The sequence below is a fragment of the Rhodnius prolixus genome, unplaced genomic scaffold (assembly GCF_049639745.1).
Source record: "Rhodnius prolixus isolate KJV_2025 unplaced genomic scaffold, Rpr scaffold_8, whole genome shotgun sequence".
NCBI classification, from domain to species: domain Eukaryota; kingdom Metazoa; phylum Arthropoda; class Insecta; order Hemiptera; family Reduviidae; genus Rhodnius; species Rhodnius prolixus.
In genome coordinates, this window is record NW_027411593.1 from 25,850,633 (window position 1) to 25,869,490 (window position 18,858).

General features: G+C 33.8%; 1 protein-coding gene across 2 annotated transcripts in view; it reads right to left on the reverse strand.

Moving 5' to 3' along the window:
- LOC141451047 (uncharacterized) overlaps positions 1-18,858 on the reverse strand; it is an 86,205-nt gene that overhangs the window by 14,753 nt on the left and 52,594 nt on the right. For both annotated transcript variants that reach the window (XM_074122066.1, XM_074122067.1), the window contains exon 2: positions 3,816-3,942. In XM_074122066.1, the coding sequence (XP_073978167.1) occupies positions 3,816-3,939 (124 nt within the window). In that variant the 5' untranslated portion in view covers positions 3,940-3,942. The remainder of the gene's footprint in view (positions 1-3,815; positions 3,943-18,858) is intronic.

Below are 18,858 nucleotides of genomic sequence, written 5' to 3' on the forward strand. Positions count from 1 at the left end.
CACAATACTTCTATACCAACGACTAACCAAGTACGATATCTCGGACTACATCTTGACAAACGACTGACGTGGAACCCACACACGAGACTCAAACGAATTGACCTCAATCTCCGATATAAAATGTTGAAAAGGCTACTCGACAAACGATCAAAACTGACCCTGACGAACAAACGATCTTTATATACCGCTCTACTTGCCCCAATATGGACGTACGGAATACAACTCTACGGAAGTGCCAAAAAATCGAACATCAACCGACTTCAGACCTTACAATCAAAAATCCTGAGAACAATAGTTAACGCTCCTTTCTACGTCTCCAATCATACAATACACACTGATCTCAATATTCCTCTCGTTTCTGAAATAGCACAATCTCGCTACACAAAACTCCACTCAAATCTACACAGTCATTACAACCCTCTTATCCACAACATGTCTACCACAACACTTCCTTCTAATCCTCATCGCAGACTAAAGCGGCGGTGGCCACGCGACCATCTCAACACAACGCCGACCTCCTAGGATGGTTGCTGTGTAAGCTTGCCAATCAGGCGAACTAACGGCTTCCATCACTGGATGGTCGTCGTTCACTCCACTCACGCCTCTTGGCGCACATGCATATGCGCGCGCGTGTATATAAGTGCATATATGTGCGTGCCCGTGTATTTGCGCCATTTCCTTACTCTCATCCCTTTTGCTTGTTATATCTATTATAGTTGCAAAATAAATAAACAAATTAAAAAAAAAAAAAAAAAAAAAACATATTTAATCAAAATATGTACATATTTTTCATTTTGGGCATATTTTCATAATTGGGAACTGTGAACCACAGACTGTGAATCACAGTGGTTAAAAAAGTGTTTTTAAAAGCACCAAGTCGCATTAAAATGCTAAAAGATCTCTATCCAGACTTGTGCCTTCCGCCAGAACCAATATTGACAAGATGGGGTACTTGGCTGGAAGCAGCTCAGTATTACTATGAAAACTACAATAAAATCAAGAATGTCCTTTCACATCTCGAAGACGAAGCAGTAGCGATAAATACAGCCAAGTCTTTATTCGAGAAACCTAATTTAAGGAACGACCTTGCATTCATTTCTGACAATTGCGTATTTCTTGCACAAGCCATTACCCAACTTGAGTCCCAAAATGTTCGACTGACAGAAAACGTGTCCAACGTTAAAAAAGTCATCGAAAAGGTGGAAGGAATACCTGGGAGTAAGGGAGATCTGATCAGATCAAAACTGGTAGAAGTACTGAGCAAGAACAAAGGGTGGGAGACCATCTGTCAGATTTCTGATATTATCAGTGGAACAGAAGTCACCTCAGAACATCGTGTACCCTTTACAACCAACGAGATAACTTCTTTCAGCAAGGCACCTATAACATCTGTAGATGTTGAACGATCTTTTAGTCGTTAGAAGTCCATCTTACGCCCAGATCGTCGTCACTTTACGTTCCAACATTTGAAATTTCATGTGGTTGCAAACAATTTCGAAGAGTGAAGTTTTCAAAATTGAAAATTTAACACATCTTTTTATAAATAGTAAAAATGTTCTTTGTTGTATAAATCATTATAACTTGTAAAAACAAATTATTTTGTTCCTAATAAATTATTATAAATTGTAAAAATATTCTTTTCTTGTATAATTAATTATAACTTGCCCCCCCCAAAAAAAATCCATTTTCATAAAAAAAAAATGTCCATTTTACTTAAATATTCCAGAAAATATTTTAAGAAAATCACATATTTTCCACATAATTGACGAAAATAAATGCATATTTTAGTTAAATATTTGGCATTTTTAAATACCTAAAAATCCGTTCCTTAGTTATCAAATTCTTTTTCCAGTACTAAGAACCTAAATTTTTCATAAGTTTGAATACTTTGCCAATAATTACTCGAATTATTCAGCCTCTCTCACATTAAATTTGAAATGGCTAATTAGATAACCAAGAATTGAATCTAATATTGTGTAGTCCCAGCAACGACACTCAGAAATATAAAAGGGATTTTTGTATAATTCACATTATATTACCCTTTTCTTGTTTTTAAATTAAGAAAAGATTGAAACTGCTACAGATACTGTGCAGAGAACATTAATAATCTTTATCCGGCAATAGGTGGATTAGTTTGGAATAAAAATAAATGTTTATTATTATGGAACAGAAACAAATGTAGAAATCGCCCCAAACGACCGTCCATCACTTAACTTTTTTATGATAATCAATGGTTAGCTTCACTTATCAGTGAGTGATATTGGGAGTTTATTGAATAGTAAGGTGATATTCTTTCAACAAGCAAGATAATGCCGGAAGTCATGGATTCAGCAAAACTTTTAAATTATCAACTAGCTATGTTAAATATTATCATTTGGGTCTATGATGTGTGGAAAACGTCATTCAAAACGTTTCCCCAAAAGATTATTGTTCAGTTCCTGATCACCGTCCAATTTTAAGATCTTCCGTCTTCAATGTATAAAAAAAAATGTTATATCAATCAAGTCAAGTAACCAGGACTATCAAGAGCAAGTTCTAAAAGAATTCTTGTATTTGAGGTGAGTTATCTTAGTTAGTTCCAAACAAGTACAAAATATTTCCCACTTAAGAGAGTGAATGGATAGTACAAAACTGTCGTTGAGGAGAAAAATTAAGGATCCATCACAGGGCAGAAATGTGATACGTTGCCTGATTTGTCTAGGAACACTCACGTATTTACAAGAAACCAGATTATTTTTTGCAATTTCTTCTGAACAAGTACCAGCTAGAAATTAGTGGTTTGTGGGATTGGTAGTTCTTTGTTTGCATCCATTTATCTATAGTTCTATAGTAGTCTATAGTAAAGTTCCATTTCATCTAAATATCTATGGTAAAGATAGTTCTCGACTGAAGGCTATTTCCTCCTATCTGAGAGCTATTTCCACTGTTGGCTATAGAGTTGGGACTATCCCAAGAAAAGAAGCTTCTCTTGTAGAAGACTGTCTTGCCCAGCCAGGATGGAAATAATGAAAATAAAATTCGATAGATTCTCCACGTTGAACCCATATTATGGACTTGCAGGAGCTTGCTGAAATGGACAAGGACTTTGTATGTATTTAGAGAAACAGACCTTACATTTTTTGGGCTCTTGGTTGTTATAGTGCAAGAGATTACAAACGAGACCATGGGTTCAAAAATCTGAAGGTGAGAAGCGCCCTATTGTAAATAAAAACCCTAATTACGCTATTTTTTTTTTTTAACGCAAATTTGTAAAATACTAAATTTTAATTTCAATTCACAAGCCAGAAATGTAATATCAACGCTCACGACATAATAAGAAACCAGAATAGATATTTTTACACATATTATTAAAATGTGGTTAGACCCACTGATAATGTGGCTGATTTTATTCGTCGTGGCACGCATGTTTATTTTATCTCTAACCAATATCGGATTTTCATCTTTCACCATCAGAGGCTGACGGATTGATCAGTTTGGTTTAAAGAATGGTGCAAAGACTGGGACATCAATAAATAAAATAATCAAACGTGTTACCATGTATAAAATCAGTTCCACATTATTAGTATTATTACTGATAACTTATAGGGCATTTATTATCCTTAAAATTTGAAAAAAATAAATAAGTTTTAAGCATCATTTTTACCTATTCTTTTTGACTTCTCTCCCCTTAACCCGTTAAAGATTTCCTTTTAATACCTCAACATCTCTAATAAACCATTTTAAAGCAGCAATTAATTAACATTTAAAAATATAAATTTCTTATTACTAATTAAATAATAAAGAATATCTTTTAAGAAGTAAACTAAATAACTTACAAGTATGCAGACACTCGACTATGGTAGTGGCTTCGATGAAATAGCCACTACAAAGCACGCAGATCAAGTGAGGATTCACTTCGCGTACCAGCGCTCGACGCTTAGGTGGCTTCGTCGCTGACATGGTCTGCAAAAAAAATAGCAATAAATTAAAATTAGCAACTACCTTCAATTTAAATTGTTAAACTACCAAACATGCAGTGAAGTAGTAAATATGTTGCAATTAACTTTTCTGAAGAGGATAAAGTTTTGCATTAATAAAAAACATTGGTGTGAGCAGACACACGAATTTCTCATTTCACTTCAATAACCAAAATTCTAATCTACAAATTCTCTCTGAAATTTGAAATTTCAAAACAAATTTAACTTACTCCCGTTATACACATTTTGTAAACCTTTATATTAGGAAATAACTCTAATGGAGAGCAAACCCTCCGTACAACTATGCCTAAAATGAATTCCTCTCCAAAAATTACTTAGATAAAATAATTTTAGATTTACGTACAGGCAATTTAAAAATGAAATTTGGCGAAATTCTGGAGGCCAATTTGGAGAAAACACTCAAAAAGTTGAAAAATCATCTCCTAAGTGAGGAGTTTTATTCAAATTTTGAATTTCATTTACATAAATAATTTTTATCAATATTTTGAAATGGGTGGAAATGTAAATTACACTTGGCTGACATTGTCTTCCTCATCTCTCCCCAAAAAGTGCCATTAGATTTTTTTTCTCGAAAAAATGTTCTAAAAGTCATATCTATGAACATACAGAGCTTTGAAAATTATTGGATCCGTTTTCGCCGAGATTCTACAAAAAAATCAAAGTGGTACCTCCCGATTGGCAGATTTATCACTCAGACCTTATTATGGGTCCTCATGATGCCAAAAATTCTAAATACTAAATTTGAATTAAATTTCAGCGATTTGAAGTTTCTATAAATAAATTGAGTAGAGAAATTTTAAAAAAGAAATGAAAACAAAGAAGAAGCTAAGTTTAACTCAACAAAAATGTAAATTCCCCTTTAAGTCTGCCTGTTCCTTTTAAATATTACTCTGACATTTATTGCATTTTATTTTAGACCTCATATTAATTCAAAACAATGTTCTAAAGTTTCGCTTAAATGTCTATATTATGCGCTACAACGCTGGGACATTTATCTCAACGTTTCTACCCACATGATTGCAACAAGTTTTAAGTTGTCAACTAGGCAACAGTTATCTTACTTGAGTTAGGTTTGACATCTGTTTTTTTGTTTTATAAAATACCTACAAAATTTTGCGCACTTTTGTTGTTATGTATAGATTCATGAAGTTGTTATTCTGTTTGTATTTTAATTATTTTGCATTTTGTCATCGATATTACCGATATTACAAACTGTTTGTTTTTTTAAATTATTTTTTAAAAAATATATTCTGTGAAAGACGGGCGACCCAGTCTGTAACATCCAGCTTTGCACTGTTAAATACTAAATAAGAGTAAAAATTCTATCAGTCAATCTAGGCCGGAATTTCGACTTTTTCCATTTTTTTTTTTAAACATGTTCTTTAAAATAAGGACGATCCAGTCTGTAAATCCAGCATTGCTCTGATAAATGGTTATCTGAGATTTAAATCACCCATTTGCAGTCAATCTAGGCCGGGATTTCGACTTTTTCCACTCTGTTTTAAACATATTCTGCGAAATAAGGACGACATAGTCTGTAATATCCCGAAAATTTAAAACATCTGGCACAAAAAGTTGTGAGCGCATTGGGATAAACTTATACCTGCGAATTGTTTTTTCCGAAAATGAAATTTACCAAACACAAAGTTACACTTAGACTTCCCGAAAATATAAAAATTTAAAGTACTCATTTACATTTACAATCTTGCACATTAGCAGCTTTCTATTTGTATTAATGAAGGAGATATAAGATGATAAAGTTTCGTTGATTTACGTTTCCTTCAAATTTCAAACTGCTGTATCTCCTGTCCTATTATTGAAAACTCTGCAAAAATATGTACAATTGTAGTACTCATTTACTTCTACAATCGTGCACAATTGCAGGTTTCTATCTGTATTAATGAAGGAGATATAAGTTGATAAAGTTTAGTGGTTTTACGTTTCCTTCAAATTTCAAACTGCTGTATCTCATGTCCTGTTAGTGCAATCCCCGCGAGAATATGGTCAACTAAAGTACTCATTTACTCCTATAATCGTGCACAATTGCAGCTGTCTATCTGTATTAATGAAGGAGATATAAGATGATAAAGTTTCGTTGCCTTACGTTTCCTTCAAATTTCAAACTGCTGTATCTCCTCCTGTCCTATTATTGTAAACTCTGCAAAAATATGTACAATTGTAGTACTCATTTACTTCTGCAATCGTGTACAATAGCAGCTTTCTACCAGCATTTATAAAGGAGGTATAAGGTGTTAAAGTTTGGGAGTTTTACATTTCCCTCATTTTTTAAACTGCTGTATCTCCTATTCTATTAGTGCAATCCATACGAAAATTTAGACTATTGTAGTACTCGTTTACTTATACAATCGTGTACAATAGCAGCTTTCTACCAGCATTTATTAAGGTGATATAAGGTGATAAAGTTTAAGGGTTTTACGTTTTCTTCAAATTTCAAACTGCTGAATCTCATGTCCCAATAGTGTAATCCCTGCGAAAATATGGGCAGTTACAGTACTCGTTTACTTCTACAATCGAGTACAATTGCAGGTTTCTATCTGTATTAATGAAGGAGATATAAGGTGATAAAGTTTAGTGGTTTTACGTTTCCTTTAAATTTCAAACTGCTGTATCTCCTGTCCTATTGGTGCAATTCCCACGTGAATATGGTCAACTATAGTACTCATTTAGTACTATAACTGTGCAGAATTCCCGCTTTGTAGCGGTATTTTTTAAAGCTATTTAAGGAGATACGACAAAAGTTTGTTAAAGAGATACTGACCGGACACGGAGATTTTGGGATCTACGTTTTAAAAAAACACTTTAAAATACTGGTATATGAAAGCCGTTTCTACAACGGTCTGACAGCAAGATTTATCTAGAATCTTATAGAAGGCTGTCAATTCTTTGGGTACTATAGAAGGCGCTTAATTCAAAAGGCTGAAAATTCAGAAATTTAATGGCGGCTGATTTAAAGCGTTGGGTTGAATCACAGAATGAAGAGTTATAAAAAAGTATAATTTTAAGGGCTTCGATTAATGTGTTCGTTTAATTTTAAATACATTTCTTATTTATTTTGTATTTCAATTGCTCTCTTTTGTCTATTTAATAAAGCATATTCTGTACTTTAACAAAGTATGGGTAAATGAACGACCTCGGGACAATATTATTATTTAAAAAAAACCTTTGTAAAAATAAAGATTGTTAAGAATTGTAGTAGTAGTAACAATTTGCACTGTTAGAGAATAAAGGATATAGGGATGAAAGTAAGGAGATATCAATGTTTGTAGACAGAAAAGGAACATGGTGGGACGCTTGAGAAACGCTCAGAAGACAAAAAGAAAGAACCTAACGTGAACGAGTGTGCTTTACAAAGTAAAGATGCTTACACAGTAAAGAAGTGGCTGTAAAAAAAAAAGAACAGCATTGTGATAAAGTGAGCCAAGTATGCTGTGAAGCACAGTCTGTGGTCGAGGGGAAGCTCGCCAGACAGGAACACGACATTCACCCCTATTCTCAATTAGGTTTGGAACTTCTCTTCTCGGACTTATTGCCGGGCCTTCATCATGTGACCAAACTGAAATAAAGACAAACCTTTTTTGTTTTTTTTATCATCTCTTATTTCTATTGGTTTGTAATGAAGTCCAGCCATTTTAGTTCAATTTAATCCAGAACTGTTCGCACTGCCGGTATCTTTACAGCTTTTTTTTTTTTTTTTAAAGTATTTGGTAAAAAACATTCTACTCTTACACCAGTAATTACTAGCAATGTCCAGGACACTGTGCGTGGTCCTGATAAAATAAACAATATAAAATCAATACTAAAGTCAGTATTTACCATCGAAAGGCATGAAATTTTAACTATTATTGATGCACACTTCTCTTTTCAGATAGAACTTTAGAAAAGCGACAAGTTTTAATGTAGATAGTATGGTTGTGAACTACTAGGCTGTGACGCAGTTGTCCTCCTCACCAACTGGTCAATTATTGGAGCTCTCCGTACTCGAATTTTTAGGCTTTTGAGTTCTATTTATAAGAGACTCCACTGTCCACGACATCTAATTTGATAGTTGGACGGAAAGCCCGCACGAAAAAGCAAGCATTACTTTAGTTACTTCTTATAAATATATATTGCGTCTTGCGTAGCTGTAAATATATCCAATAAAAATTTAATTTTTTTTAAAATCTTATATTGAAATGTTCAACTGCAACAACTGTTGACAAGCAAATGTGATACATGATAAAAAAATATTAGGATATACGAGCGGAGAAGGCACCCAGTAGTGTCACTCCATTATCGTGGACATATGTTAGTCTGCACCTATGATGACAGTAGATCGCGGGGCCATCTTCTTGGAGGATTACCTAGTATCGCAGAAGAAGATAGGTGTTCTATTAGAAAGTTAGGATAAGCAGCTACAGAGAAATGAAATTTGAGAAAACGAGTGTTAGCAAGATCTGTAATGAAAGGGATTTTGAGATCATCATGGATAGTGAGGTTAGATATATAGAACGTTAAGAAGTTTTCGTAGTATTTTTGACTGTAATGTCTGGAACGTTTCGTGGATCTACAATACTTCGGTGCCTTATGACCAAATAGGTCGCAGTAACAGAAAGTATAAGAATCTTTTGTTAGGTAGGTTAAGTTTCGAACGTTTGTCAAGTAGTCTGGCGAGAGGTTTGTAGCGTGGTTAGTTCCTTGTCTTTTCAGTCTAGTATGGGGGATTCCATGTCAACCGTTTGTCTAAGTGCAGTCCAAGGTAGTGTACTTTGTCCACAGTTGGTATTGGAGTTTGGTTCAAGTTGATGGGAGGTAGGATTTTTCGTCTAAGAGTAAATACTATATATATTATTTTGATTTCGTAACGTTAGTTTTGATTCGCAATTTGATAAGCCAGTGCTGTAAGTGGTTGATATGTGTTTGAAGGCCTTCTACAGGATCATTTCTGCAAATAAAGTAAAGTCGATTGCAAATAATGTACAAAATAAATAAATTTATTAATACTGAATTTAGCCATTTTTTTTAAATATACATTGCGTTACTTTATTTTAATGATTTCTGTAAAAATATAAATTGAACTAGTTTACAATCATAATTGAAATTTGACTGATTACTTAGCGATTGCAGAAAAAAATTATTTATTTAATCATATATTGATGGGTCCCCACATACATAATACATAATGAAATACGATACAATGTATAGAATGGGAAAAACATTTCAAAGAGAAGTGCAAGGGGGGCGGACGTGATCAAAGGGTATCGAACGGTATGATGTTTTTGCTTTTGATAGTAGACAGTGAGTGCGTTCGAGCATTCATAAGAATACAATATACAAACCCAGAAAGGGGGTACACAAATAATACTAGGAGAAACAGGGGAAATGCCATGTAGTAAGAGTGGATGAAATATATATAGTAGTGGCAGCCGTGGAGGGTATACAGGCTGTAGGACGGGTAGTATGTCGACAGACCGCAGTGTCAATGAGAGTGCCCTTAACGGAGAGTGTGACGGCAGGCCACCAGTACCGTACGTATGTCTGCATACACTGTAGAAACCCAACAATGTGTAGTAAAATGTTGTTGGGTGCGCAACAAAGAGGGAGCCATATAGAAGACAAGAGAGACATAGTGAGGCTAAGCGGGGGTGCCAGCAGCGGTCGGCTGCCTATTGGCCCTTTGGCCTCATGTATTTGTAATTATGTATTGCCAGCCACCTGTCAACTTCCTGACGCTCCGGCTAAAACGTTCAATATTTCCACTCATACAAACTCTCCTTCTCTATTCATCAAGATATCTGTATGTTATTGCTTTTACAATTCTACAACCAGTTGTACGTCTATCACAACCATAGTATCTTCGTAATAATATCGTCGTTGACAAACCAATATCAGCTACAACATTTTGACTACTATGACTAGTTTACTAAACCAAATTTTCGTATAAAAAGACTGCTATGTGATTCTAAGCATTATACGGTGAACTGTGGCCGCTAAATATGCTCTGTGCATCAGCCAGAATGTTGTCAAATAAAAACTAAGAAAACTAACAAAAACAAATAAGATTACGAGCATCTAACCACCAATTTTCAGTCTATCAGAGCTGGCAAAAAAGGTGATCCCACTGTGAATGAAGTCAGAGGATGTTTATACAGGTCTAATAGTGGAATGTGCTTCAAACTTCGCCATCCACATGATTATATATAATTAATTGAAGAAAACTATATTATTTGCGATAAAGCCAGATAATTATTACCTATTATTATAAACGTTTGACTACTACATAAAGTAACAATTACTTTAATCGAAGAATGAACTTAAACCGACGATTTTTATTTAAAAATAAAAATAAATAAAATGAAATCATTGATGTATGTTGGTGTGAGCATTTTTTAAAAAAGGTTTATGAATTTTTTAGCCTCATATTTTTTATAACGTTATCTTTTTAACCTGTAATTAATAGTTTGATTATTATAGATAAATAGATATTACAGTCAATCAAATTAAGTTAAATGGTGTGCTACTTGAACAAATATTTTGTAGATGAAAATGGCCAGCATAAGGGTATGTAACATCTAATAAATTCTAAAAAATATTAATGAAAATTAATGCAGTAAAATTACTTAAATAATATCAATGAAGTATTAATGATATGTTGGGTACTTGCTGATTTCTGTACCTTTTGGCGTTTAATCAACCCTTACACTTAACATTTTAAACTGTAAGTTTTTGTTAAGGTAGTGAAATGTACTTCAAACTTCGCCATCCACACGTTTATACAATACTTCCTTAACGAAGGCGTCTTAGAGAGAAACCCGAACCTTCAACATTGTATGACGGCTCATTGGAAATAACTCGATCTAAGTTCAATCAGTTACAGGAACTTAAACCGTTTATTGACCCTGACTACCATCCATTTTATGATTGTTTAAAGTATGTCTGATTAATGCCAGTTTTTTCATTCAACAAAAATAAAATACTACTGTAAATTAGACATGTTTTTTACTAATACCTGCTATATGCCAATAATTGACTATTTATAATCTGCTGTGAGCACAAATTACCCTAATTTGGTAATAGTAAATAAATTACTAAATTTGAATACCTAAAATTCAACTAAAATAACGTTTAATACACCCAACTTTAATTTAAATTGGTTTTCAAAAATCTGCTTCATATAAAATTTCACAGGTGAACGTTTTTATTCAATATCTCAAAGTTTTAATTTTTTCACATAGCAGATATTGCTTTGGCAACGACGTATAGTAAAGTAAAGGCGATTAGCCTCTTTTACTTTACTGTAAATTTCTTTTATTAACCACATTAAATAAAATCCAAGACCTAAGACCGGCAATCGAACTCAGTACCACAATGCATATTTAGCTTTACAGGTCTCGCCTCTAACCGATCGGCTAACTTGGCGCCAAAGACGATATATATTTCAATCCGCAAGAAGCACCGCTAGAATACAAGTGTAAATACCAAGACACCCTGAACACGATTTATTTTCTACTTTTATACTCTACAAACAATACTAAGTTTTACTTGAAGCGCAGAACATTGAAATATAATTTGAAATGTCTGGGCAAAGCTTTCAAAGTAAAGTATGGCAGGAAGGGGTATAGTAAGCCTTCCTCAAGGCTCATCTAAAGCCTTTCTTCAGATAATTCGAACATTATTCAGATTATTAACCAAGAAGCCAAGCATGAAGAGTATTAGAATACCAGAAGTGCCACTACTTGACACTTCTGAGTAAGGCAATATGCACTAATTGTTTAAACATATCTGTAGACCCTGTAAACCAGAAATTGTACTATCCACGATAAATGAATATCATGAAAGAAAAAATAAATATGTTAGTTCCACAGTTCTGTTAAATAACGCTAATTTTATCCATCTTAGCGTGTATGCTTTTCGTAACTACGATGACTTTAAGATACCAAATTCGTCCATCATCAGAGAGGTAAATTAGTCAGTTTGGTCTAGAGAATTCGACTTCCCACTATGTTTTCATCAAACAATACCTTTTTCGACTGAATGAGGGAGGTTATATAGTATGTATTTGTGTTACTTAAAATGTTAATCAACTGAAAAATATTACTGTAAAAATAGTGAAATAATGTAGAGCACTCAAGATCTTTCAATAATAGTTTTTGTCTAATTCACTACTTAGTTAATAACCTTTAATCAAGCAAATAAATAACAGATTACTTACTCAAGACTAAGAACTCAAAGTAGTAAAACATGAGATTTACTAAAGAAATGAAACGACATTATGAATATAAATGCAACAAACATCTTCAAAGCCGCTGGAATACATCTTATCACACTTTCTAAATGGCCTTGATTATTAATCAAAACCTTATCACAACTAAAGCGTTTATAAAACTATGCTTATTATTAATATGAACGATGGATATAAAATGATAACTCGTAAATGATATAAGAATATTTCTTAAGTGTATTTAATATTCTTGAAAGTGATATCTGCGAAAATCTAGTAAAACAAATGCGATATTTCATATCACAGGATGAAGGTTTCTTGAATCTGCATATATCATTAATGTTTAAAGCATTTAAAAGTTCCTCAGCATATCAATAGATCACCAGTCCAATAGCATTTTACTTGTTACACTAATTCAAAACACTATTCGCAGTAAAACTGTATATCACACACTAAGAATAACTTAAATAAATTTATGGAACTGATTTCTAGTCCTTTTCAATGAAAACATAGATCTTTTCTTTTTAATCAACTAGCAAGTTCTAAATTAGCATTCTTTGCTTCTCCATATTGATTTTTTCAGTGGATTTGATTTTTTTTTTAATAATTAATTCGTTAATCTTTTTTCAATGATAGACTGTAGGTTAAAATTAGCATTCTAGGTTTCCCCAATTGGTTATTTTGAAATTGATTTCTAATCCTTTTCAAAGTATTCTTTAATCACCTCACACTTCACAAAAAGATTTGACTACTAACAACAAGTTAGTCACTGCTAAGTTACCAAATTTAATCAGTTTCTATCAATTGTTTGGATCAAGTGTATACTTCTTTTTGTGAGGTTCGCTAATCTGTATCTTGTTTTTGGGTATAGAATGACTTTAAAGTGGATCAGAGTTTTAGTTAATTTGGACATTCATATTTGTTTGGCTTTCTATTAGTATATTTCTTAGTTTTCCATTTTTTTCCCCCCAGTGTGTAACAGAGTCATTGTGTTGTTGATAGTTTCCAGTTAATGATTGTGTTTAACAAGGAAGTACGTATAAGTTGTGTTTGTACAGCCAGATGTCTACTTTGTATATGTCTTGGATTTATCCCCCCGTTCTGGTTAATATAGGTACAAAGTTTGCAACTTTGTATCTTATTAATAATGTTGGCAGTATAACTGTTAATTGTGGCTATTATGCGAATTATGTTGAGTTCTCACTCACAGTTGGTCAGTACAAGAGGTTTAGCTTTCAATCTGTCAGATGTCTGAGAGCGACTGGTTTATGTTGAATAGGATGGTAGGAACTGTTGTGTATAATAGTGTCAGTGGACGTGGTCTTTCTGAATATTCCGAATTCTAAGTTGTTCTCCCTTATAGTAAGTGTGATATCCAGGAAGTTAAGAGTTTTCTAGTTCTCATATATTCATGGGTGAAATTTATGTTAGGGCGATGTCTGTTTAGTTAAGAAAATAATTTACATAAGTCTACATCTAGTTCGAGTATGCAATCATAAATAGCCTAATTGTTCTTGATATCAAGCGGAGTTGCTTGATTAAGCCCGCAAACCTCGTATTTATAAACCCAAAGAGGTTTTTTATAATAGTGTTTTCGAAAAGTCTTTTGGTTTTTGAGAGTTTCAAGCACCTGTCAAAAGAGTCTTGAAAGAATTCAGTACTGCCCAAAAAGTTCTAGGATTTTTTTTTAACCTCGTGAGTCCGTGAGTCGTGTTTAGAGATAAAGGCGAAGATATTTTACTTGATCATCAGTTGGTATGATAGTCGAACCTTTGAAGAGGATCGGAAAGTTAGTGGTGTTTGGGGTAAAGGTGTTATTGAAGCCTTTAGAGGACTTGACTTTTTCTTTCCAGATTATAAGCAGGTAATGCAGAATGTTAATGTGATCTTGTAAGGCACAGGATCACAATGTGGAGTAACTATGCAGGAGTCGTCAGTTTAGAAATGGAGAACTGAATCTAGAGATAAGGAGGAATATCAGCAGTACATAAGACAATAGAGCTCACGCCTTTATTTGAAAAATACAAAAATAAATTATGATAGTTTAACTTTTTCTCTCTTATAATTTATCTAACCAAGGGTGGATATTTAGAGCTCTTAACTTACAAGGCATACAGTAATTAGGATTGCAGAACTAATACAAGAGCCATTTTAATTTTCTTCTACAAGAAATTTCTTCCTTCTTGGTAGACAGATTAATTGCAGAATTTATTGTTCTAAAAAAACATCCATGATCTTGACTATTTGGATCAAATGAATTACGTACCATTTCTCTTTTCTCATCTACTTCCTTTTTTTAAATGTATCTCCTACAAATTCTACGCTTACTGACTAATGTTTATTTTTTTCTTTCTACAAATGAAGACCGCGGACTTGATTGACTTCGCTGTTCAACAGTCCAGGCACGCGCAACTGTTTTCTCCAGCGTACCGACATGAAATGCCTTCTGACTGGACACCACTGTCCATATATACAACTCTTTAACAAAACCAGCTTCCAAGGTCGCACTTTTGTTACATCCAAATTGTTACTTGTATAATGCCTAGTTCTGAAATGGCTTTTGAATGATAAATAGGACGCTGCTCCGTAGAAGGAGTTAATGTTCTAAAAAAATTAAAAAGACAAACTAACTTATACAGGAAAACGATTGCCAAGTACACTAATTCTACCTTAATAAAATTTTATCACCTCAGTAATTTTTGCTTTAGATTTTCCGTTAGTTTTTCAAGGTCATTTTTCTTGAATTTAAATTATCTCTCTGAATTTTATACCTTTTCAAGGCAAAAAAATAAGGTATCACAAAGGACAATTTTTCTTAAGGGAGAACTAGAGGCCATTTTCTTAACCTTGTCTTATCACTTCAATCGGCTCATCCAAAGATCACAGATTCCTTTCGAGTCTTCTTTACTATAACGAGTAATCTAAAGCTCAAAATAGCACACCAAAAAAGACTAAGTCTACCACGTTGGTAGATCACATCCTAAATAACTTGCCCTTTAACATTTTAAAAGATCCTTACGTTTGGTCCGGAAATGGGATAAAGAATTAGAATTTACTAATTCTGCTGATACCTGGGCAATAAATCAGAGAACATTGTTAAAGTTCAATAAATAAATTTGAAAAAACAAATCAGATTTTTGGTTCTTTCTCTTTCTGTAATAGATTTTAATAAGAGAATGTATTTTGGTCGCTTGAAATATTCAAAATTACGTTTTCAGCAACGTTATTTCGAAGATTTTGTATTTTTGGCTTTTTTTCTGGATCACTACAACCAAAATTAGCCGACCAAATGTGTATATTATGCACGTGGCATAAAAATAGAATGTTAGAAACAGTGTTTTAATGGTCCTTTAATTGCATAAAAGTAGTATTTGTATATAGTTTGGTCTGCAATATTGTAAAATATTTTCGATTTTATCCATCTTATTACTGGTATGTTTTTTAGTTGTCTTTGACGAATTTGGGATACCAAAATCATCCATTGTCAGAGGTAGATTAATAAGTTTGACATACAGAATTTGACTTTCCGTCAAAAAATTCACTCTTGCTGACAGGATGAAGGTGGTTACACAATATGTACGTGTGTATGGGTGAAGAGTTTGTGAAAACTTCCTCTATTGTGTGTTCAAAAATGTTATTACCACCAAAATGGTTACCATTTATAAAAGCGTAAATGCCATTGTACCCATAAAGAACCAGCTAGTGTTATCCATTCTCTAAAATTTAAACACTATTTTAACCAGTAACCCAGTAATTCGAAACATTTTATTATCCATCAAATCCTTTTATCCAAAATAATATTTATTTGAACGCCCGGATACTTTGGGATTGACGAGGAAGCTGACAGAATGGCTGCTAAAAGAACTGTTACTGGAGGTATACCGTATCGGAAGGTTCCTGGATCAGACAACACATCGCTCTTATTAAATGAAAATTGGTGGAACAAAAAGAGATGATACACCATCACTTACAATAAGTTAAGAAAGCTTACAAGCAATGTCAATAGATGGAGCTCCTCTTTCCGACCTAAACGCCGAGAAGAGGTGATACTGAGCATCTTCCGAATAGGACATTTGATCATTCGTGAAACAACAGCAACGTTGACTTAAATGCGACCTCAGATATTTACTCGAAATCAAAAACAAAAAATGTTTTTTATGGAGTTCTTGAGAGCTAAGATTTTAAGTTTGAACATTGAAATGAAGATGCAACCTGCAGTCGTCCTAAAATGTCGTAAACAACAAGCCTAACTTATACTTTAAATTATAAAGACGAGTAAAATAAAAAATATTAAAAAAAGAGAAACCATGGAAGAAGTAATAGAAGAATAAAGAGACACTTAGAGAACAGAAAGTTTTAGTGATATGTATTTGAAATAAGTCATGCAGAGAATGACTTGTGACCTACAGCACATTAGAATTGGTAATGTAGAACTAAAAGATCTCTTTGAACGGCTAACACTGTAAACAATAGACCACTTTGATGTTCAACAAACAAACAAAAAAGTTTCGTTCTTTTAAGGAATAAAATTTAAGATTTAACTATTCTGTTTTTAGAATTTAGGTGATTTTTGATTTCGTTTACGTGCTTTTTTTAAAAACATTAGGCGCTACAATAGCCGACGGTTAGATGCGAAGACCAAAAAGTTAAGAAGATTGTGAATTTACCTATTTATTGAATAATGTTTTTTTTCACTTTATTTAATTTGTTTTTAAAATGGCTTCAACGCCTTCTTTTAAATTTCCTATACAATTATTTATTTAGTAATTTATAACCTGTATATAAATATGTACAATGATAGATTTGGAGCGTGAAGTGCAGGAGGAGAGAAACTACCCAGCGGTAACTTTCTCTTCAGCAAATCGATGTTGACGATGAGCTTTAGTTTTCAAGGAAGTCTCGGGGAAATTGTTGATACACTTGCAAAGGAAGCCACCAATAGTGGGGAAATGGCTAATTCTAAATTACCACACACCGATATCAAGCGTATAATTGCAAAAGCAGCACTACAAAAATGGCAGACAGATTACAATAATGGTGATAAAGGTAGATTCTATAAAACTATGGCAGATCAGTTACCTAGACAACCATGGTTTAAGGGAACTGGCACTAATAAATGGGTTGTTACGACAATAAGCAGGCTGAGAGCGAACCACGCGGTGTGCGGATCGTATCTACACAGGATCAACAAAAGGTCCTCTCCTCTTTGCGTAGATTGCAATGAGGAGGAAGATTTCAAACATGTAATAATGATATGTCCACGTTATGTGGTAGAAAGGAAACGAATGTTTGACGATATATACAGGTATTTAGATGCACCATTTCGCTACGAAGACATTATATTCTCCACCAACAGTTATGTGCTTAAGTCGATAGCAGAGCTAGCAATGAAATATGAATGTATTTAGAAGCTATAGCCGAATTAGAATGAATGGAACAAAATGCTTAGAGAAGGATTACGTGATTTTAATTTTGGTTAAGCGAGAAGGATGGCAGGAGCACAGAGTGCTGCTCCATCCATTAGCAGTAGTTTATGTAAATAGCGGTATATAGTAGAATGATGAATGTGTGAAGCGAAAGTATTTGTAGGTAAGAACGGAGAGTAAGTGATATTCTAGTGATAAGCACCTAGACGATGCTGGCTGTATGGCGGAAGCCAATGCCAAAAAAAGAAAACAAAAAAAAAAAAAAAGTCTCGGGGTCACTGGCGATCCAGAAGGTGGATTGTTAGGAATAACAGGAGAGGCGAGAGACTGTACAAATGGATTAGAGCAATTAGAGAGAGCAGCATGGAGCTTTTCATATTTCGTCTTGGCGAGTTGAGGTCGTTATGAAGAGTAAGGTTTGTCACGTAGTAAGAAGCATCAACTAACTTGTCAGAGTAGTTTTGATTGGATTGTCCGTATGTTTGTAGGTTTGTCTAAACCCCACAGCTCTAGTTCGTGAGTCCGCATACTTTTGAGGATAGTATTGTTTTAAGTTCTATAGGTAATTTGGAGCGTCGTCCAAGTAGTCTGTAAAGAAGTTTCACACGTTTTGTCATTGCTTGTCTTTTATTAAGACTAGTGTGAGGGTACCACCGTGAGCCGTTTGTCTATGCGGAGCCTCTGTACAAGGAAGGGGTTAGCTGTTGAAGAAAAACAAGAGGATAGGAGTCCCGACGAAGAGAAAAAATGGCATGCAGGCATTTAAACAAAATGTAATAAAACATATATACTTCCTCAGTTATTTGTAACATTTTGACAGAGAAAATAGGAGAATTTATGGGAGATAGTGTTTGTTAGGGCTGCCTAAACCATTTAAGCGTGTTTGACGTGTGTACATGTCAAATCAAATCACTGTTACGGTGCGTTCGACGTGTATACTTGTTGTGAAAAATATAAAATTGCCATTAACTATAAAAAAATCGAGATTTTAATAAAATAATATAAGAATATTATTTGGTGGGATGTTTCCTTTATCTTACCAATAGAACTGCCAAGTATTTTATACGGAGTGGGTGGTGGGAGCCAGCCAAATGATAAGTGGTTGGTACATGTTTGATCTCCGCATTAGAGATCGGGAATTGGCACAAATAGAAGCTCTCAACCCTTGTGCAATGCCGTTTTTACCTTAGATAAAGGTTCAGACCTCAGCCCGAGCATGATTTCAAATTGCACAGAA